The sequence below is a fragment of the Thalassophryne amazonica genome, chromosome 4 (assembly GCF_902500255.1).
Source record: "Thalassophryne amazonica chromosome 4, fThaAma1.1, whole genome shotgun sequence".
Classification (NCBI taxonomy): Eukaryota; Metazoa; Chordata; class Actinopteri; order Batrachoidiformes; family Batrachoididae; genus Thalassophryne; species Thalassophryne amazonica.
In genome coordinates, this window is record NC_047106.1 from 131372535 (window position 1) to 131396349 (window position 23815).

At 41.8% G+C, this 23815-nt stretch overlaps 1 protein-coding gene across 4 annotated transcripts in view; it reads left to right on the forward strand.

Annotated features, from left to right (window-relative positions):
• The window catches only part of LOC117508745 (neurofibromin), a 333092-nt gene that overhangs the window by 304120 nt on the left and 5157 nt on the right, over nt 1–23815 (forward strand). For all 4 annotated transcript variants that reach the window (XM_034168565.1, XM_034168568.1, XM_034168567.1 and 1 more), the window contains 10 exons: nt 429–555; nt 1824–1955; nt 5401–5536; nt 11055–11212; nt 11336–11458; nt 11562–11680; nt 11813–11913; nt 12838–12980; nt 13673–13719; nt 17971–18187. In XM_034168565.1, the coding sequence (XP_034024456.1) occupies nt 429–555; nt 1824–1955; nt 5401–5536; nt 11055–11212; nt 11336–11458; nt 11562–11680; nt 11813–11913; nt 12838–12980; nt 13673–13719; nt 17971–18187 (1303 nt within the window). The remainder of the gene's footprint in view (nt 1–428; nt 556–1823; nt 1956–5400; nt 5537–11054; nt 11213–11335; nt 11459–11561; nt 11681–11812; nt 11914–12837; nt 12981–13672; nt 13720–17970; nt 18188–23815) is intronic.

Here is a 23815-nt window from a genome sequence, read left to right on the forward strand (position 1 = left end):
GGCCTCTTATACAATCCCTAAAACCCCACAGTTCCTGGATTAGGGCTGTAGCTTCATCCTGAGACGAGCACACAGAACAGCACTCGGCTCCTCACAGTGATGCAAATTATTCTGGATAACATTGACTGTCCTTGCCATTTTGGCAAGATGTTCATATTAGATATCTTATACCCTACTTAACATCTTTGCTGCTGACTTTGAAAGTCAGATGGTTCAGGTCAAAGTAGGGTCTATTCTACAGTCCATCAAGGCATATCAGGGAGTCCTTATCCACCCCAAACAGAAGGAATTGCCCACTCTTTTGGGATTAGGTGTGGACTCACCAAATCTCTGTATGAAGGCCTGAATTCTGCCTCTGGAATCGCTGCAAAACAATCCCAGACAGTGCCAGGAGGTGTCTATTTGTTTAACTACTTTTGTTCTTTCAGAGTCCAGAGGAAGTCTTCATGGAGATCAGACGTCCTTTAGAATGGCACTGTAAGCAGATGGATCACTTTGTTGGCCTCAATTTTAGTGCTAACTTCAACTTTGCTCTGGTGGGCCACCTGCTCAAAGGTAAAAGACATATTACGTATTGACATTACATTTTGCAGCTACTTCAACCCAAAACAAGAAGTCACATTCACACAGAAGCTCCTGTTCAAAGTGTCGACCTGACCGAGTTTCTACACACAGACAGAAAAATCTATAGTTACATATTATATCCATGCTGGAAAACTGGCAAAAAATAGAGACATACTATTATCTGTTTGGCAAAATAAATTTCAAATATATATATATATATATATATTTTTTTTTTTATTTTTTTTTTTTTGTATATTTAGTCTGATGTCCTAAATGTTTTTACTGTTTAAATGACCCAAATTCTCAAAAAACAAACAAACAAAAAAAAAAACGGATCAGGATTCATTATTATAGAGGGTTTTCATGTGACATATCGGTCACGTCATTTTGTGTCCCGCGGCCATTCTGGATTACGACGCGATGGCCGCTGTGTTACGCTACGTGCATTTGGTGAACAATTGCAGAAGCTTCAACGTCGGTGTGAAGAAGCTTCACGGCACCGTGGCGCTGAGCAAGATCCACCGCTACCAGAAATCCACTGTTACCAGAATTTTATTTTATTCGGCAATAAAATTATATAAGAATACATAAAAATACTGCCGAGGATAACACAAGAATGCTTCCAATACGGATGCTTATTTACATTGTGGTCCTCGAGCACCGAGCTGCTGATCCGCAAGCTGCCCTTCTAGCGCCTGGTGAGAGAAATCGCTCAGGACTTCAAGACGACCTCCGCTTTCAGAGCTCCGCTGTGATGCTCTGCAGGAGGCCCGGCGAGGTTGACCTGGTCAGCAGCTTCCTAGTTCACAATATCGCAGTGTGACACTGTCGGCCAGTTCGTTACATCACCACTAAATTCACTATCTGGTATAAGATACGGATCCACTGAACCAACTGCTACACATTTATCACGATAAATAGCTTTATCTCGAACATTTAAAGCATCATAATAACCGTACATTCTGTCCATTTTTCTATCACGCGCCAGCCTCCTTGTAATCCAGAATGGAGATGGCACCTGTCCTGCAGCAAATCGGTCACGTGATTGAAAACCCTCTATACACTGATGAGACTCACATAATGTTTTTATTTTTATTTTTCTTAGTTTTGGTTAAACAGCTGCCCCCTCGGCACTGAAGCACTGTTTGATAAAGTTGACTGAACACATTAAAGCTGACGTCTGAGTTGATGCTGAACTCTTTACAGTGCAAGTCTTCTTGATGATTATCAGTGTGTATTTTTGCAAATTGTGTCTGCAGGATACAGACACCCATTACCCACGACTGTAGCTAGGACGGTGAGAATCCTGCACACGCTATTGGCTCTTATCAGCAAGCATCTGAAATGTGACAAGTTTGAGGTCAACACCCAAAGCGTGGCCTATCTGGCAGGTATGGAGTACAGTCGTTTTATTTTCATGTTTTGTCGCATATACAGTCCCCTCTGATTGCACTGGAATTACAAAGACAAATTGTTTTGTGATGCACTGATGTTTGGGTTTGAGGTGAAAAGATGAATAGCAAAAGACAGTCTGGAATTATTTCCTGATATTTACATCTGGGTGTGTTAAACATCAGAACATAGCACCGTTTTGTATCACACCACACACTTTCGGCATGAGAAAAATATTATAACAGGTGAGTTGTTAAAAGCTGACATAGTAAATTTGTAACGTGGCAGGGAAGATTGTCAGTTTTTTATAAAACTGGTGGAAAAGGCTGTGGTGAATACATATTTTAAGGAAAAGGAGTAGCACAGGATGACATATACAAATGGAAGAGGGTGCACACAGGTGCAGTTTTCGGGATTAAATCACATTGTACAACCCCTGGCAAAAATTATGGAATCACCGGCCTCGGAGGATCATTCATTCAGTTGTTTAATTTTGTAGAAAAAGAGCAGATCACAGACATGACACAAAACTAAAGTCATTTCAAATGGCAACTTTCTGGCTTTAAGAAACACTATAAGAAATCAGGAAAAATAATTGTGGCAGTCAGTAACGGTTAATTTTTTAGACCAAGCAGAGGGAAAAAAATATGGACTCACTTAATTCTGAGGAATAAATTATGGAATCACCCTGTAAATTTTCATCCCCAAAACTAACACCTGCATCAAATCAGCTCTGCTCGTTAGTCTGCATCTAAAAAGGAGTGATCACACCTTGGAGAGCTGTTGCACCAAATGGACTGACATGAATCATGACTCCAACACGAGAGATGTCAGTTGAAACAAAGGAGAGGATTATCAAACTCTTAAAAGAGGGTAAATCATCACGCAATGTTGCAAAAGATGTTGGTTGTTCACAGTCAGCTGTGTCTAAACTCTGGACCAAATACAATCAACATGGGAAGGTTGTTAAAGACAAACATACTGGTAGACCAAGGAAGACATCAAAGCGTCAAGACAGAAAACTTAAAGCAATATGTCTCAAAAATCGAAAATGCACAACAAAACAAATGAGGAAAGAATGGGAGGAAACTGGAGTCAACGTCTGTGACAGAACTGTAAGAAACCGCCTAAAGGAAATGGGATTTACATACAGAAAAGCTAAATGAAAGCCATCATTAACACCTAAACAGAAAAAAACAAGGTTACAATGGGCTAAGGAAAAGCAATCGTGGACTGTGGATGACTGGATGAAAGTCATATTCAGTGATGAATCTCGAATCTGCATTGGGCAAGGTGATGATGCTGGAACTTTTTTTGGTGCCGTTCCAATGAGATTTATAAAGATGACTGCCTGAAGAGAACATGTAAATTTCCACAGTCATTGATGATATGGGGCTGCATGTCAGGTAAAGGCACTGGGGAGATGACTGTCATTACATCATCAATAAATGCACAAGTTTACGTTGATATTTTGGACACTTTTCTTATCCCATCAATTGAAAGGATGTTTGGGGATGATGAAATCATTTTTCAAAATGATAATGCATCTTGCCATAGAGCAAAAACTGTGAAAACATTCCTTGCAAAAAGACACATAGGGTCAATGTCATGGCCTGCAAATAATCCGGATCTTAATCCAATTGAAAATCTTTGGTGGAAGTTGAAGAAAATGGTCCATGACAAGGCTCCAACCTGCAAAGCTGATCTGGCAACAGCAATCAGAGAAAGTTGGAGCCAGATTGATGAAGAGTACTGTTTGTCACTCATTAAGTCCATGCCTCAGAGACTGCAAGCTGTTATAAAAGCCAGAGGTGGTGCAACAAAATACTAGCGTTCTTTTGTTTTTCATGATTCCATAATTTTTTCCTCAGAATTGAGTGATTCCATATTTTTTTTCCCTCTGCTTCGTCTAAAAAAGTAACCGTTACTGACTGCAACAATTTTTTTCTTGATTTCTTATAGTGTTTCTTAAAGCCAGAAAATTGCCATTTGAAATGACGTTAGTTTTGTGTCATGTCTGTGATCTGCTTTTTTTCTACAAAATTAAACAACTGAATGAACATCCTCTGAGGCTGGTGATTCCAAAATTTTTGCCAGGGGTTGTAGTAGTGCTTTAAAAGTATTAGAGAGACCAGCTCCTGAAGTTTCAGGTCATTTTGTAAGTTGTTCCAGGTGAAGGGCACGGCAAATTTAAAAGCCTTCTTTCACCGTTCTGTTCTGACCGTAGGAACAGACAACAACAGCAGATCCTGGGAGCGTAGACTATAACTACCTGCGGCTTTTGTGCTGATAAAAACCTGGAGATACGTGGGAAGCATGCCTAAAATACATTTGTAAATTAAAAGATGCCAGTGGCTAGTTAGCAAACCAGTTGACAGATTGTGGAGAAAGTCCAACTCTGAGAAGTCTTTGTAGTAGCAATGTGTGATCAACTGTGTCGAAGGCTTTGGATAAATTGATGAAAAGAGCTGCACAGTGGTGCTTACTGTCAAGAGAGTCAATTAAGTCATTAAGTACTTTTAAAACTGCAGTAGTTGTGCTATGTGATTTCCTAAACCCCGACTGATGGACAGATAAAATAGTATTGTTGTTAAGAAATATAAGTTGCAAGACCAGCAAAACAAGTAAATATAAACACACACATAATGCGGCGCTAGTCCAGAAAATATGGTATGTCCTATGCAGGAGATCCACCCTGAACCAAATTGGAGACTGTCTGGTGGTGGCAGGGGAGAGTGTGTATGGCATGATGGTGGTTTGTAAGATGACTTTAGATGTGAGGAAGAGGGCTGACTGTTGTGTAAAGTTCAGGAAGAAGTTGAGACGGGCACTGGGTGGAGGTGAAGAGAGGCTGTAGAGCTACTGCAGTCATGGTGAGGGAGGCAGCCAAGAAGATACTGGGTGTGACATGTGGACACAGGAAGGAAGTCAAGCAGACGTGGTAGTGGAATGAGGAAGTTCAGTAGAATATCAGGAAGGGGTTGGGGAAAAGAATTGAAGTTGTCAGAGAGATGAAGAAAGTTACAGGAGGTTATGGCCATGTGGCTTAAGGTGAAGAGATATGTGGCAAAGATGGAAAAAAAAATGGCTTCTAGTGAGCGGCATGTGAAGGTGAACAAAGTTTGCACATTTTGTATTTGATTTTCTGTTCCTAAACCAAATAAAGACAAAAATCTAACTTATTTATTTATTATCCAGACTGCATGTTGCCCAAAGTGTCTGTGTAGTACATTTAAAAGGAATGAGGAGTATACATATTACAAACTACAGGACTTATAAATATTTGCTTTTCAAATAACAGAACGTAACTGTGTGTGTGTATGTGTGTTTGGTATAAACAGTGATTGTATATAGTTTGGATTGTGTTTGATTTAGCTGGTTTAGACTCTGTCCACAGGACTGATGTCAGTGATGATCATTCCTCCTCCTCATTGTTTTTTGCAGCACTCCTTACTGTGTCTGAAGAGGTGCGAAGTCGCTGTAGCCTCAAGCACAGGAAATCACTCCTGTTTTCTGACCTCTCCATGGACCCAGTCCCCATGGACACCTACTCCAGTCACATGACAGATCCCAGTTGTCGGTGAGTTGATGCACAGAAGAGAAAACCAAACACAAACTTCTCTAAGCTGTCTCCATGAAATGGGCTGAATGGTTTAAATGTTCTTTTGTAATTGTAAACAGCAGCAAAGTATTAAACAACATTTTATTGTGGGAAAAAACTGAATAATTCACAGATTTAAACGTCACATTACCTCACTGTGATGATGTCATGCATCACATCCATCTATCCATTTTCTTCCACTTTATCCGAAGTCGGGTCGTGGGGGCAGCAACTCAAGCAAAGCCGCCCAGACCTCCCGATCCACACACACCTCCCCCAGCTCCTCCGGGGGAACCCCAAGGCGTTCCCAAGCCAGCCGAGAGATGTAGTCCCTCCAGCGTGTCCTGGGTCTTCCCCGGGGCCTCCTCCCAATGGGACGTGCCCGGAACACCTCTCCAGCGAGGCGTCCAGGGGGCATCTGGAAAAGATGCCCGAGCCAACTCAACTGACTCCTTTTGACGTGGAGGAGCAGCGGCTCGACTCCGAGCTCCTCCCGAGTGACCGAGCTCCTCACCCTATCTCTAGGGGAGTGCCAAGCCACCCTGTGGAGGAAACTCATCTCGGCCGCTTGTACTCGCGATCTCGTTTTTTCGGTCATGAGCCAAATCTCATGACCATAGGTGAGGATCGGAACGTAGATCGATCGGTAAATCGAGAACTTTGCCCCCCTACTCAGCTCTCTCTTCACCACGACGGTCTGATACAGCGACTGCATCACTGCAGATGCTGCACCGATCCATCTATCGATCTCACGCTCCATCCATCCCTCGCTCGTGAACAAGACCCCGAGATACTTAAACTCCTCCACTTGAGGCAAGGACACTCCACCAACCTGAAGAGGGCAAAGCACTTTTTTCCGGTTGAGAACCATGGCCTTGGATTTGGAGGTGCTGATTTTCATCCCGGACGCTTCACACTCGGCTGCAAACCGCCCCAGTGCACACTGAAGGTCCTGATTTGACGAAGCCAACAGAACCACATCGTCCGCAAACAGCAGAGACGAGATTCTGTGGTTCCCAAACCAGACCCCCTCTACACCTGGCTGCGTCCAGAAATTCTGTCCATAAAAATAATGAACAGAACCGGTGACAAAGGGCAGCCCTGGCAGAGGCCAACATGCACTGGAAACAGGTTTGACTTACTTCCGGCAATGCGAACCAAGCTCCTGCTGCGGTTGTACAGGGACCGGATAGCCCTTAGCAAAGGACCCCGGACCCCGTACTCCCGGAGCACCCCCCCACAGGGTGCCCCGAGGGACACGGTCGAACGCCTTCTCCAGATCCACAAAACACATGTGGACTGGTTGGGCGAACTGCCATTAACCCTCGAGCACCCGATGGAGCGTGTAGAGCTGGTCCAGTGTGCCGCGACCAGGACGAAAACCACACTGCTCCTCCTGAATCCGAGGTTCGAACATCGGTCCAATTCTCCTCTCCAGTACTCTGGAATAGACCTTACCGGGGAGACTGAGGAGTGTGATCCCCTATATTTGGAACACACCCTCTGGTCCCCCTTCTTAAACAGAGGGAACACCACCCCGGTCTGCCAATCCAGAGGCACTGTCCCCGATCGCCACGCGATGTTGCAGAGGCGTGTCAGACAAGACAGTCCCACAACATCCAGAGACTTAAGGTGCTCAGGACTGATTTCATCCACCCCAGGAGCCTTGCCACCGAGGAGCTTTCTAACCACCTCGGTGACTTCGGCCTGGGTAATGGATGAGTCCGCCTCTGAGTCCCCAGTGTCTGCTTCCTTTTCGGAAGATGTGACGATGGGATTGAGGAGATCCTCGAAGTATTCCTTCCACCGCCCGATAACATCCCCAGTCAGGGTCAACAGCTCCCCACCTGCACCGTAAACATTGCTGGTGGAGAGCTGCTTCCGCCTCCTGAGGCGTCGGGCGGTTTGCCAGAATCTCTTCAAGGCCGACCGATAGTCCTCCCCCAAACTCCTCCCAGACCCGAGTTTTTGCCTCTGCGACCACACGGGCTGCGGACCTCGCTGACAGAGGGTTCCACCAGTCGTTCAAAGCAGACCCTTACGATACGTTTGGGCCTGCCAGGTCTGACCGGCTTCCTGCCCTCCCAGTGGATCCAACTCACCACCAGGTGGTGATCGGTCAACAGCTCTGCCCCTCTCTTCATTCGAGTGTCCGAGACACGTGGCCGAAGGTCAGATGATACGACTACAAAGTCGATCATCGACCTCCGGTTCAGGGTGTCCTGGTGCCACGTGCACTTATGGACACCCTTGTGCTCGAACATGGTGTTCGTGATGGACAAACTGTGACTAGCACAGAAGTCCAACAACTGAACACCACTTGGGTTCAGATCGGGGAGGCCGTGCTTCCCGATCACCACCCTCCAGGTCTCACTGTCGCCGCCCACGTGGGCGTTGAAATCCCCCAGGAGAACAATGGAGTCCCCAGTCGGAGCGCTATGTAGTACTCCTCCCAGGGACTCCGAGAAGGTCGGGTACTCTGCACTGCTGCTCGGCCCGTAGGCCGAGACAACGGTGAGAGACCTGTCCCCGACACGAAGGCGTAGGGACGCGACCCTCTCGTTCGCTGGAGTGAAATCCAACACATGGTGACTGAGCTGGGGAGCAATAAGCAATGCGGCCCCAGCTCTCCGCCTCTCCCCGTGGGCAACACCAGAAAAATGAAGCATGCAGCCCCTCTCCAGGAGTTGGGTGGAGGTGAGCCCCACTATCTCTAGTCGGTATCTCTCAACCTCCCGCACAAGCTCAGTCTCCTTCCCCCCCAGCGAGGTGACATTCCACGTCCCAACAGCCAGGGGCTGTGGGCATGGACCGGGCCGCCGGGCCACCCGCCCTTGACCGCCACCCAGTCTTCTCTGCACCTGACCCCCATGGCCCCCTCTGCAGGTGGTGAACCCACAGGAGGGCGGGCCCACGTCGCTCTTTCAGGCTGAGCCCGGCCGGGCCCCATGGGCTAAGGCCCAACCACCAGGCGCTCGCGCGCAAGCCCCAACCCCAGGCCTGGCTCCAGAATGGGGCCCCGGCTCCGCCATACCGGGCGACATCTCGGTCCTTGATTTTTTTACTGGTCATGGAGGTTCTGAACTGCCCTTAGTCTGACACGTCACCTAGGACCTGTTTGCCTTGGGAGACCCTACAAGGGGTACAAAGCCCCCGACAACATAGCTCCTAGGATCATCCGGGTATGCAAACTCCCCCACCACGATAAGGTGGCAGCTAGAAGGAGAGATCATGCATCACATACAACCCCAGTTCCAATAAAGTTGGGACGTTGTGTGAAATGTAAATAAAAACAGAATACAATGATATGCAAATCCTTCCCAACATTTCCTATTCCCCATATTTCCTTCCTAAAATCCAGACCGAACTGTTTGTTTTTGACCCCAAGTTTAAAACACACTCATAGACAAAATGACTCTGAGTTGTGTGTAATACATCAAACTAAAGGACCATTTACACAAGCATGCCTTTGCTTCATGACACATCACAACCTGTGTCGTGCTGGAGAGTAAACTCGTCTTTAACAGGTGCAGACAGGACGTGAGAGGGGCACCGGTGCTTGCTATTGCACACAGAGAATTTTGAAATGTTCAAAAAAAATCTTTCACACAAATGTCGTGCTACATGGCACGATCTAATTTCCAACCCTATGTATAGTTCATCAGGTGGAGTAAAGAAAAAGTGAACAGAGCGAGTGGTGACGTCAGCGGATCGCATCAGAGCGCAGCTCGTCTGAAGGGTTACAAGAAGTTAAATCTGTTATAAACATGCTTTAACAGCTGCACACAAGAAGGAAAGAACAAACAACTGTGACTTTATCAAGCCATGACAATGTAAACATGACAAATAATTACCTTTTTAGACGACTCAAAATGCTTTCTGCAGGTAGCTAGGCGCACGCACGAACGGCTCCGGCTGCAACCTCCTCTGTGATTCAGGAGTGATTAGAGCCGTTTTGAATGGCCAATTTGCAGAAAAAAAAATGTAATCCTTTACAAAATAATTATTTTATATACGCAGTGTCCAGCGCAGAGCGCGTGGCAGCCGGTAGAACAAAGAATGGCGTCCAGCTGTGAACATAGCGGGTGGGATCATTACGATGACGTTCATGCTATTGTGTGAAGCAAAGTCATGCTCGTGTCAGTGCACCTTAAGAGAGGAATGTCATCACGAATATAAAGCTGAAATAAGGAAACAGGCTGTGCTCAGTCAGCCCTCTGCAGTTCATGGAAATGTTCATGATGAAAGTGTAAATGTGCTTGTAGAATTGGTACTTCCTCACCATTGCAAAATAAGGGTGCACTGACACGAGAATCACAGAGGAGGCTGCAGCCGGAGCCGTTCGTGCATGTGCACGCCTAACAAGCTGCAGAAAGCATTTTGAGTCGTCTAAAATGGTAATTATTTGTCTTGTTTACATTGTCAATGCTTGATAAAACAGTTGTGTGTTCTTTCCTTCTTGTCTGCAGCTGTTTAAGTATTTATTTTATGTTTATACCAGATTTAACTTCTTGTTATAATCCTTCAGACGAGCTGCGCTCTGATGCAATCCACTGACATCACCACTCGCTTTGTTCACTCCACTTGATGAGCTGCATGTCGTGTTGGAGATTACATTGCGCCACACAGCACGACATTTGTGTGTGAAAGACTTTGAACATTTCAAAATTCTCTGTGTGCAATAGCATGCATCAGCACCCCCTGGCATCCTGTCTGCACCAGTTAAAGATGAGTTTACTCTCCAGCATGACACATCACGATCTGTGTCATGAAGAAAAGGCATGCTTGTGTCAGTGCACCTTTACACATGAAGAAAAGCTGACTTTTCTTCAAAAAAAGGTGCACACTTCTGGACTCTTTTTGAAGTCAGGGCTGTTAAAACTTAAAGACCTTATCTCTTTCCAGACATTGATAATCATGTTCAAAGCTTGACATAATTTGTTACCACAAATTTTGCAAAATCTTTTTATTATGAATGATAAAAATAGTAGACGAAATCTTGATTTTAAATGACCTTTTTCTAGAACAACACTTAAACAAATGAGTGTCTCACATGCTGGAGTTAAGTTATGGAACTCTTTGGGAAACGAATTAAAATCATGTTCGAATATTATTCAATTCAAACATAAATTTAAAAAAGAAATGTTGAAGTCTTATTTGTAAAAACACTGTAAAAAAAAAATTCATACTGTATGTGGCCATCTGTTAATTTACTGTATTCTCTGTGTGAGAATGGAGTAGGGATTAAATAAGACTTGGTCTTCATCCTGCTCCTGTTCTTACGGTGAATGTATTGTGTCTGTACTGTACATTCTCATGTAGAAGAATAAATAAATTGAAATTGAAAGGCTGACCGTGGACTTTATTGATTTATTGTTACACATTTGATGATGGCTTGTACTATGTGTGTACTTACTGACAGGTACCGACTATGTTTAGTCTGTTTAGACTGATAAAGGCTGTATATAATTGTTTTACCAGCGCTTTTCCCTTTCAGAACTTTACGAGAGACCCAGCCTTGGACGTCACCTCAGGTTTCAGAGCGATATCTTTCTGCCCACTATCCCACAGTTGGCCAGATCAGCCCACGAACACGCAAGTCCATGAGCCTGGACATGGGTCAGCCTTCACAGGCCAATACAAAGAAGCTCCTCGGTATGAACCCAGTACCATCCACTGTTTATCGACAGAGTTGTGGCCCTTTGTTTATGAAGGGCATGCAGAATATTACGTTTACATGATATCAACCTGCTCACGTTTGTTTTGACTCTTTCACAGGAACCAGGAAGAGCTTTGATCATTTGATATCAGACTCAAAAGCACCAAAGAGACCAGAGGTGGAGTCCGGCATGACTACACCTCCCAAGATGAGACGTGTTGGAGAGAATGACTATGAAATTGGTGAGAGTACCTGTTCAGGGTTCTGTCTTTCTCATCCACTGTGCAAATGATGCGTTTTATTTGATTTGATATTCACCGTCATTTTTCTGCATCTTAATGACAGAGACACAAAGAATTGGAAACTCTCATCTTCGCAAGGTGTCTGTGTCAGAGTCCAATGTTCTACTGGATGAGGAAGTGCTGACTGACCCCAAGATCCAGGCTCTTCTTCTCACAGTGCTGGTGAGAAAATGTCCAACATAGTCTACACAAAGGTCAAAGAACCTGAACTTACATGGATGTGTTGAATTATTGCTTATATTTATCTTAAAAATAAATAAATAAAATAACATACTGCTGTTCTGATTTTTATAGGCCACCCAGGTCAAATATACGACAGATGACTTTGACCAGCGGATTTTGTATGAGTACTTGGCAGAAGCTAGCGTTGTCTTCCCAAAGGTGTTTCCAGTTGTGTAAGTAGCTAAGCTGTTGTTAGTCTCATCACAAAGCAGACAGAGGCTTTTGTAATGCCCGTGTGTGTTTGTCTGTGACGATATCTTACAAATGCAAAGAGCAGATGAAATCAAACTTGGTTGATAAACTCAGGAGGCCATCTTCTTGCAACATGGTTCATGTCAAGGTCATAGGTCTAAGGTCGAATTAAAGATCATTGTATAAAATACATTAATGATGATATGTCTCAGAAAGTACATGATTTGCTGAAGTTTGTGTGTTCTGCATCGACCTCTGCACACGTGAGGCTAGTAAATGTGTCAAACCTTTGAGATCATTGATGTCATGTGATGATGTCAAGGGAAGTCCAAAAAATTAGCTTGCAGTGAGGCAGTGCAGTGGTCAGTATGCTTTGTTTTGGTAGGCTGTGCTGTGAAGCCTCTTTAAATATGTTCCCACTGAATTTACAACACCTTGCATTTGCAGGTTTTTGGTCACTTTTTTGTGACTGATGTGAAAATAACAAATCATTTATGACAAGGAAATTATGTTCAGTTGATGTCTACTTTCACAATTGATTGGGACTTTTTTGGTTTGAAGTTGATGGTGTATTTCATGCATATTATTGTAATGCAAATCCAAATAACTTTAATTGTGAGCTTCTGCTCAGGTCTCCAGTCAGAGATAAAAAAAACTTATACAATTTCACATTTGACTTTTTCTGGTATCATTAAATTGGAAAATGTACTCTGCTTTCTCTTTGGTCACTAAAAGACATCCTGCCAGCTTCTTTCACTCTGACTGTGAAAGAAATTTATAAATTAAGATTAGATACTTGTAATCATATCTGGGTAAAAGTGCACATCCTAGTACAAGATGTCAGCAAACATTCCTTCAAATCATTCTCGCAGTTACAGCTCTGGACATTTCTGTGCTTCCCTCAGCCACAATCTACTGGACTCCAAGATTAACACTGTGCTGTCCTTGAGCCAGGACACCAACCTGTTGAACCCCGTCCACGGCATCGTCCAGAGTGTGGTCTACCATGAGGAGTCACCCCCGCAGTACCAGCCCTCCTATTTACAAAGTAATACAAGTTCTTAAATCTACAGGATACACTGGTATACAAATATTTAGAAGTTGTCTGCTTCAGAAATAAAAAGTGCTATTTATTATAGATTTTGGCATGTTGAATTCAAATATGACAGTAACAATGGCTTATTGGCTACTTTTTCCCAAGATATACAAGGTTTTACATTTAGCATGTATTTTTTTAATAATAAAAATAGTAAAAATAATAATAAAAATAAAAATAATTTAAAAAAAAAATATTTTTTAAAAAATAAATAAAAATTTGCATCTACATAATTATATTGTGTTAACAGTAGAGTTTTCATGAAAAATCCTAAACATAGGGCTTTATTTTATTTTTCTCTGTTTATATGAAATTTCACCTGTTCTTTTTGTAGCACTTTAAAAATCAGCAAAAGGGTTATATATTAATCCTTAGTAGCACAGTAGTAACATTTCTTAAAACTACAGCCAATCAACAATTTCAAATGTTTTCATTCTCTGTGGTGCAAAATTAGTAAAGCTTGACTATCTTTATTTCAGAAGCATTTTGGCTGTCGACCAGTGATATCAGAACAGGGAAGCGTCTTGCCAACTAGTTGCTCAAACTCTAAAGGAAACAATTAATTACAATGTTTTTTGAAAATTTAATTTTTCACCATGGCACCCTGTCTGACTTTTCTCATCCCTTTTTCTGTCATTTCACAGGCTTTGGCTTTAATGGACTGTGGAGATTTGCTGGCCCCTTCTCCAAGGTATCAATGATTCCTCCAATATTTGTCTTCTGGAGTATTTTTACCTGCGATACAAAATAAATTCAACTTAGTACCCAAGTGCTTTCACAGCAAATCTTCAGTCAACTTACCAACTGCTGTTGCATTCAGCAGTAACAGCAGTGAAGATTATTTGATTCCAAACTTTCAGTGAATAGCAATTGTCCAAGTTGATCAAAAATGATGATGGTATTGTAGTACTGGCTGCTGCTCCCCTGGGTTCTTCAACAGTGTCAGCAGGTACAGAAAACTGAGTAGTCAGTTTAGTCAGTGATTCAAAATACTGCTCATTGTTGAGCAAGTAACTTGATTTTGTTGCTTCTGTCTGACTTCAACAAAAGATGAGAAGTTTCACCTCCAGTTTGCCAGAAAGCACAAGGAAGATTGCAGCCTCAATTTGAATTTTTCTTGTATGAAGATGCTTTTCTGTTCCATTCCAAAATGAAGCTGTGACTGGTACTGTAATAGGCAATATTTGCACAATTTGCAACCAGAGGGTTACAGACCTCTTCAGTGATGCCATAAGGGTCTTATCCTGACCGGTCTCAGGTTCTAAGAACTACCTACTTGACAAAGATTTACCATATGATACCGTAATGTGTGTATTTCTTAGTGATTGATGTAAATGAAGTCCAAGACAATGATGTAACCGTCCCCTTACTTGAATTAACAGTAATCCTTATATTTAGTTTGTCCACTTATTTATGGCCTCTTAAAATTGAGGGAGTGTCAATTTAAAAAATAAATAAATAAATCCCTGTAATTCTGTGGTGATGTACAGCAGCAAAATTGCATATACTATTTTCTAAATAATAATGACAAGAGAAAAGGGGGGCATGAAACAGTATTCCTGTGGATCCTTGAAGACAAAAATCTTAAAAAACATTACATTGGTTAATATAAAAATAAGGCTTTATTTCATATTTAAAATGTCAAAATACCACTACATGTGAAGTAGGAATTTATTCATATTTTCTTCTGACATTGCAAGTAAAAATACCAAAATAAATGGCTGTTAGGGGTGTCACAATACATGTATTTGGATTGAACCATACAGTACACACGTGACGCTTTGATGCACAGAACTGTATGCAGAATACCTGGTACGACTCTGCACTGTATGATTATGTCGGCACGGTGGCTTAGTTGTTACCATTTGTGTTGAATCACCGCCAGTCTCTCAGATAAGATGGCCACCAAATAGCGACACTGCGTACAATGATTCCAAATCTGTACAGAGTGAGGTTTTATGAGATGCCTTCATTTGTGTAACAAACAAACTTGAAATGGACAGAATATGGAAGGTGGTCTGGCTCCACATAAAAACATACATAAAAACACAACACTTAACGCATTACACAGTAAATTTTTCCAATGCGAATCACAAGGGATGTAATCCCGTTCATAAATGGTTAATGGAAAAAGTTTAAATTTACATGTTGTCTCACAGAGCTAAAGTGTCTGATGGCGGCTCTCTGCTGCTCACAGATTAAAATACTGTATTAAAGAATTAAAAAAAACAAACTCATACTGTACCGTAATGACGAAATCGAGGTGTGAACTAAACCGTGACATCTGTGCACCGTGACACACCTAATAGTTAGATGTGTGTGTGCGCGTGTGTAAAAAATTAAGTGAAAGCCTCTCATAATGTCAGAATCCACAAATCCTTTGTTTATGACCAGAACACACAAAACAGAGTCACTTGGGGAAGTGTAGATTTCATGAAAGATTTTGTAGCCTGCTTTAAACCGCTAATCATCTTCATGGTTAAAATAAATATTTGGACAAATTTGTCCCTTACCCTCAGCCATTTGTTTATTTTTGTTTTAATTCTTTCTTTTTTTTTTATTACTGTAACATTGGTCTTGAATTTCATTCTGGCTAACATTAAGAAAAAAGTCTTAAACAGTCTATGTATAGGACAGCTCTGATGTCCAGCAAGTTGTTGAGGATGTGGCAAATTCTCAGGATAACCAATAGAGCAGTTTGAACAACCAAATCAAGCACTTTGTGGAAATCAGCATATCCTGCAAAGACGCAGAACAAATACTCACACTTGCATTCAGTGACCACTCAAGCATTTTAGTTACTGTTCAGACTGCACGCTCACATTACCTTATTACCCCAGAAATTCAAATATGTTTGACTGAAACATAACTCAGCTGAATGAGATCAAATCTTAGCCGTCACCTTCAACTTCCGGTTGATTACATTCAAGGTAGGATTACTTTGAAATGTAATCCAAAAGTAATCATTTTACAAGTAATCCAAATGTATGTACATACATACATGTAATCCACATGTATTCTTTCAAAGTAATCCTACCCAACCTTGATTACATTTATATAATTCCAGTTAGGGAACAGTCAGTTAGTTGTGAGTGACCTCAGCACCCTACATCATCTGTGACAATATTTTTCAAGAATTTCTCCTCATGAATGTGATGGGTTTTCAGTGTTGCAACTGTCGTGGCTCCATGCTGCACTTAAAGCACTGTGCAGCAATTTGCCGCAAAGCCTTTATACGTTTGTCTGTAACTGTACTGATTTAATTGCCAGAAGTTGTTTGATTATACAACCCCAATTCAAATGAAGGTGGGAAGTTGTGAAAAATGTAAATAAAAACAGAATACAATGATTTGCAAATCCTCTTCAACCGATACTCAATTGAATACACCACAAAGACAAGATATTTAATGTTCAAACTGATAAACTTTGTTGTTTTTGTGCAAATATTTGCTCATTTTTAAATGGATGCCTGCAACACGTTTCAAAAAAGCTGGGACAGTGGTATGTTTACCACTGTGTTACATCACCTTTCCTTCAGTTTGGGGACTGAGGACACTAATTGTTGAAGCTTTGTAGGTGGAATTCTTTCCCATTTTTGCTTGATGTACGACTTCAGTTGTTCAACAGTCTGGGGTCTCCGTTGTCGTATTTTTTGCTTCATAATGCGCCACACATTTTCAATGGGCGACAGGTCTGGACTGCAGGCAGGCCAGTCTAGTACCTGCACTCTTTTACTACGAAGCCACACTGTTGTTGTAACACATGCAGAATGTAGCTTGGCATTGTCTTGCTGAAATAAGCAGGGACGTCCCTGAAAAAGATGTTGCTTGGATGGCAGCATGTGTTGCTCCAAAACCTGGATGTACTTTTCAGCATTGATGGTACCATCACAGACGTGTAAGTTGCCCATGCCATGGGCACTAACACACCCCTATACCATCACAGATGCTGTTTTTTGAATTTTGCGCTAGTAACAATCTGGATGGTCATTTTCCTCTTTTGTTGAGAGGACACGACGTCCATGATTTCCAAAAACAATTTGAAATGTGGACTCAGACCACAGCACACTTTTCCACTTTGTGTCTGTCCATTTCAAATGAGCTCGGGCCCAGAGAAGGCAACTGCGTTTCTGGATGTTGTTGATGTATGGCTTTCACTTGGCATGGTAGAGTTTCAACTTACACTTGTAGATGTAATGACGAACTGTGTTAACTGACAATGGTTTTCGGAAGTGTTCCTGAGGCCACGCGGTAAGATCCTTTACACAACGATGTCGGTTTTTAATGCAGTGCCGCCCGAGGGATTGAAGGTCATGGGCATTCAGTGTTGGTTTTTGGCCTTGCTGCTTATGTGTAGAAAGTTCTCCAGGTTCTCTGAATCTTCTGATTGTATTATGGACTGTAGATGATGGAATCCCTAAATTCCTTGCAATTGAACATTGAGAAACATTGTTCTTGTGGGACTATTTTTTCATGCAGCTGTTCACAAAGTGGTGATCCTCACCCCATCTTTGCTTGTGAACGGCTGAGCCTGTTGGGGATGCTCCTTTTATACCCAATCATGACACTCACATGTTTCCAGTTAGGTGTTCTTTGAGCATTCATCCACTTTCCCAGTCTTTTGTTTCCCCGTCCCAACTTTTTTGAAACATGTTGCAGGCATCTATTTCAAAATTACCAAATATTTGCACAAAAACAACAAAGTTTATCTGTTTGAACATTAAATATCTTGTCTTTGTGGTGTATTCAATTGAATATAGGTTGAAGAGGATTTGCAAATCATTTTATTCTGTTTTTATTTACATTTCACACAACATCCCAACTTCATTGGGATTGGGGTTGTAAGTTTAAACAGTTTAAAGAGTTGAAATTCTATGTCAACCCAAACACCTTATTCTAACATTTTCCAATTTCTCATTGGTCCACTTGCACACATTCCCCAGCAAACCCAGATACCAGACTATGCCGAGCTCATCGTCAAGTTTCTGGAGGCGTTGATTGACAGCTACTTACCAGCAGCTGACGAGGAGCGAGGAGAGGAGCAGCTACGGACTCCCACTTCCCCGTACCCTCCAACTAGCCAAAGCCAGCTCAGCATCACTGCCAACCTTAATCTGTCCAACTCGATGACCTCGCTGGCCACCTCCCAGCATTCACCAGGTATTGACGCACACCACTTTTACTTGCATTTCAATTTTAGCTTAATGTGTAGCCACATCAAAATTTCTTAGCAGCCAAATGTGTGTGGTTTTGGTTCAGTCCTGCATGCCATGCGCAGGACGCGGCCACATAGAAATAATCTGCAGTCATTTTGACATCATACATCAGCAGGGGGTGGTGGCCAAGTGGTTTATGCGCTTGGTTTCAGTGCAGAAGGTTCCGGGTTCAAATCCCACCCCTGCCACATTTCTCCATGTAATGTGGAGTTGCGTCAGGAAGGGCATTCGGCGTAAAACCTGTGCCAATTCAACATGCAGATCCACCTTGGATTTGCTGTGGCGACCCCGAGTACAAACAAGGGAGCAGCCAAAGGGACTTACTTACTGTCAACATTATCTAATTAACTCCTTTTACTGGACTTTCTGTGAAAAGGAAAGAAGGAAACTATCAACACAATTTTTTTAAGTATTTTACAGATTACAAAAGGTCACATGACTGCTGTGAGGCCACAAGAACACACTTTCTGCTCTGCACTTTTACCAAGTGTTCCTCAACCACACACAGCTCTGTGATCTGAATTATACCTGAGGAACATCTGATAGGAATATTCTTAAGTTTATATACAGTAAAACTCGCCTATAATGGATTCAGGTAAACCAGCGAATTTTGTCCATTATAATTGAAATCTGTTATATGAATAAAACAGACAAAGTCCTTTATACGTATAAAACGGACAAAATCCATTATATGTGTGTAACAGATTAGTTACAGCCAGGACGTGCTGAATGATCGATGGGGAATCCCCAGGACCAATTATGCTTACGTATTACCTTGATTAAAAGCCTGACCTTGAATCAAGACCTGTCTCATTTAATGACCGGGTCAAAACTTTGTCTGAAAAAAAAATAAAAACCTCCCTTAAATAAGTGCCAGACATTATGTGCATTAAGAAGATTACGTTTGGTCGAGTCAGCTGTGGAGTGGTACCTTAAAATCCTAAAGCCTGATTTATGCTTCTGCCACTCTGTGGCCATGCGACATCAACATGCGCATGCCCCTTTTAAAGTTTTCCGTCAATTTCAGTTTTAATTCATATAGCGCCAACTCACGGCAGCGTCACCTCAAGGCGCTTTACACAAAACAATTCAAAAACAATTTAAAATGAATTAAAAGATTAAAAAGCACAATTAAAAATTTTAAAAAGCACAAATAAAGAGTAAAAATTAAAAAGTCAAAAGTCTGGCAGCAGCATTCTGAACCAATTGGAGACCCCTAATGCTGGACTGCGGTAACCCTGAAAATAGGACATTGCAATAATCCAATCTAGAAGAAACAAAAGCATGGATCAGGGTCTCGATGTCAGCCATAGACAGGATGGGGCGAATCTTCACTATATTCTGCAGATGGATAAAAGCAGTCCTCATAATATCCCTAATGTGGAGGTCAAAGGACAATGCGGGATCAAAAAATACCCCAGGGTTCCTTACTTTGTCCGTATGATGTATGATACACGAACCTAGGCTAAACGCTAGCTGGTCAAATGTCTTGCTGGACCAAGAACCATCATTTCAATCTTATCACAGTTTAAAAGTAGGAAGTTAATAGACATCCAGCCTCTCATTGATGCAAGGCAATCTTCTAGAGATTTTATTGGAATGAGATTACCAGCAGTTATCGGTATTTACAATTGAGTATCAACAGCATAGCAATGAAAGGTAATATCAAAATGCTGTAGTATTTGCCCAAGGTGTGCTATTTAAAGGGAGAAAAGCAGGGGAACCAAAATAGATCCCTGTGGAACCCCAAATTTCATGTCACTAAGGTTAGAGGTAGTGTTATTGTATAAAGCACAGTGAGAACGACTGGACAGGTATCACAACAACCACTCAAGGGCATTTCCAGTAATCCCAAAATAATTCTCCAGCCTGTCGAGTGAAACATGATGATCCACGTTTTTAAACGCAGCACTGAGATCAAACAGCACCAAAACCATAGTTGTGTCTAAGTCCATTGCAAGCAGATCATTCACCACTTTAGTGAGAGCTGTCTCTGTGGAGTGATATTTTCTAAAGGCAGACTGCAGTGGCTCAAAAAGATTTTCAGTAAGGTAGTCCACGAGCTGCCGTGAAACCACTTTTTCCAGAATTTTAGAGCAAAATGATAGATTTGATATCGGACTATAATTTTTCAATACACTAGGGTCAAGGTTAAGTTTCTTAAGTAATGGTTTAATCACTGCAGATCTGAAACATTTAGGAACAAATCCAGAAGTTAGTGAGAGATGAACAATTTCCAGCACAGTCAGCCGAAGGATGGGCCACAAATCCTTAAACAGTTTTGTTGCTATAGGATCAAATAAGCAGGTTGTGCTTTTTGTAGACATTACAAGTTTCGTCAGCACATCGGGTCTTTATGCAATTCACAGCAGGAACAGGCTTTTTTCTGGATTAATTTGTCCCTCAATGAGCTCCACTTCTTTATACAATCTTCAACCTTCAAAGCAACGGTACAATACATACAATTTCCCTCCATGAAATGTGGGTCATTTGAGTGTCTTTGTCTGACTCCGTGTTGTAAAGTTGGTCATATTTGCGGACTTTTCTGCCAAACGTATTTGATCCATGATCACAATGTAATAGGTGGGCGTAGGGATGGGTATCGAGAACCGGTTCCTTTCGGGTATCGTTAAGAAATTATTCAATCCACCGACATCAATAACCTTTTTACTTAACGATTCCCTTATCGGGCCTTCAGAGTGGCCGTTGTTTTTGGGGGTGTTTGTCAGGAATAATTGTTCTACATTGATTACAGACCCTGCAGCGGGTCTGTAATCAACTTTTCTGCAGCGCGGCTTTGCTTTGAACCTTGAACCAATCGAAGCAGTGATTCGCAGATCGAAGCATTGCTTCGATCATTGCTTCGTTGATTAAGATTTTTCTTTCACTTTCCCCCGCTAAAACCCTAAAGAGCATATGGCTGTGAGTATTATTTACCTTTTTTATGTTAAACCGACCTGTTATGGTCTTCTGAAACAGTTGATAGATGTATTTTATAACTTAAAAACGGGACCGATGCTAACACGTTAGCATGTCTATGGCGTTTTCAATGTTAACATAAAAATATTAAATATTACTCACAGACATATGCTCTTCAGGGTTTTAGCAGGAAAAAATTAGGATAAAGCAAAATAAAATCCACAAATCCTAGATCAAAGCACTGCTTCGACCTGCTAATCACTGCTTCGATTGGTTCAAGGTTTAAAGCAAAGCCGCGCTGCAGAAAAGTTGATTACAGACCCGCTGCAGGTCTGTAATCAATGTAGAGAAATTATCATTTTCCTGACAAACACCCCCCAAGTGCGCAACTGTAAAAAAGCCAACAGGTACATGCCTCATGACAAATCGACCTGACTTTGTTGCAGTCACTAGTAATTAGTGGTGTCTCTGGGTGAAAACACGACTTTTTTTTCCGTGTGTGTGTGTGTGTGGGTTTTTTTGTTGTTTTTTTTGTAACGAGTAACGGCATGGCGCATAGAAAATGTATCGGAGTAGAAGTATGCAATTAAAGTTGGAAATGTAGTGAAGTAAAAGTGAAAGTAAGCTGAATTTAAAAAAACTCAAGTAAAGTACAAAGTCTCCCAAAACGTACTTAAGTACAGTAGTGAAGTATTTTTACTTCGTTACTATACTGGTGTTTCCTGTGAACACCTAGTGACTCTTACGCCTCCATTTCATCCCTGTATTAATGACAGTTTGTTTCGGTCAAACCATATTTTCAATGTGTTAATTTCTTCAGTGATTTCCTCCAGAACTATCTGTCAAGATAGAAAACTGCTGCATCCTAGTAAGAGCAGAATACTACTGGAATGAATTTGAATAAGGAAAGTTGTTTTTTTCTCACTAAATGGATGCTGCACTTACTGCAGTTTATTGTCTGGAATAGTCCCAGATTGCATTTCAGAGCTTCTAGAATTCAAACATTTCCGTGCACGTGGTGTTGGGGGGGGGTAATTTTTGGTTTCTGCTTTTTTTGTTTTTCACCACTTTCATCCCTGAATATGTGAAATCGTGAGTCACTTTTGTGCAGATTAAAGTTACTAACTGGGACTCCTGTCTTGTTGTGAGCAAGAAACGAGAATCATCCTCCGTTCTGTTCACAGAGCTCCAAACTCTGCGTGGCTCTGCTGAGTCAAGTTAGAATGATAGAATCCAGTCGGAATTAATAACTTCAAAGCGAAACACCGTTTTGTTTATTTTTATTTATGTCCAGAGATCAAGGATACAGTGACCAATTTCATATTTATTTACTTTAAGACTCAATGAAATACATAGAAAACCTGTAAAGCCTTTTTAGTACAAAATTCACAAGAGGTATCGATAAGGGAATTGTTATGGAATCGGATCGATAAGCAGAATCGATAATGGCATCGATATTGATAAAATCTTATCAGTACCCATCCCTAGGTGGGCGCAGTGCAAAATCTTTTAAAATATGATGGGAGAGGAAGAAGTGAAACCGGAAAAGTAACAAAGCACAGTCTTTGCCGTCTTAGTTGTTTAGCAGGTGCACGTGAAGCTCTGGAGAGGGTTCATGCAAACACAGGAAGAACATGCAAACTCCACACAGAAAGGCCACAAGTGGGAATTGAACCCATGACCTTCTTGCTGTGAGACAACAGTGCTAACCACTAAGCCACCGTACTGCCCACAATAACGTTTAAAAAACAAACAAACCCCAAACTCCCATGGTGCATTGCAGCACAATGTCCATTGTTTACTGGTTAGCTAAAATTGCTAATTTCTCCAGAAATGTTAGTCCAGTCAACTTTCTGTTTTGGTGCCATTTATCTTTGACCCAAAATACATAATCATACCAAATGGCAAATGTCAGTTGTTCCCAGTCGCACGCACACACACAGAGCTTTTTGTTTTTTCTGCATTCTGATGCAAGCAGGTGCTTTTAATTTTTACACATGCACAGACGGTGGCAGAAGACATCAAAAGCAATACTGTTTTCACTCAGGGAAATGAAAATATAACACTTAACTGAACTGACTAAACCAATTGAACTACAAAACACAATAAATCAATAACACTACCAACACTGTTAAACTAACATGAACCACAATAACAACATTTAAAACCCCACAACCTCAAACTCCCATGGTGCTTTACAGCACGCCCCTTATTTACTGGTTAGCTGAAATTGCTCATTTTTCCAAAAATATTAATTCTATAAACTTCACATTTTCGAAGCATTCATCCTTGACCCACAATAAACGCCAAAAGCATGCCAAACGGCAAATGTCAGCTCTCCCCAGTTTCTGCGTGATCAAAGCCATACTCAAGCGCGTGCACACACACACACACACACACACATAGGGGCCACTTGGATATTATAATATAGATTACTGTTATTACTAGTTCTTGGAAACCAAGTAGTTATGTACATGGACTCTTGTCCATGTGGTGAAAAGATGCTGACTGCTGATAAGAAAATAATTGTCGCTTCCATCCACCATGTTTTCCTCCCTCTGTCCTGCTTCCTTTCTCTGATCCTGTTGTTCTTCTCCCATCACACATATCTTCCTGCTCCTTGTCATTTTCCTGTTCTCGTTTCTCCGTCTCC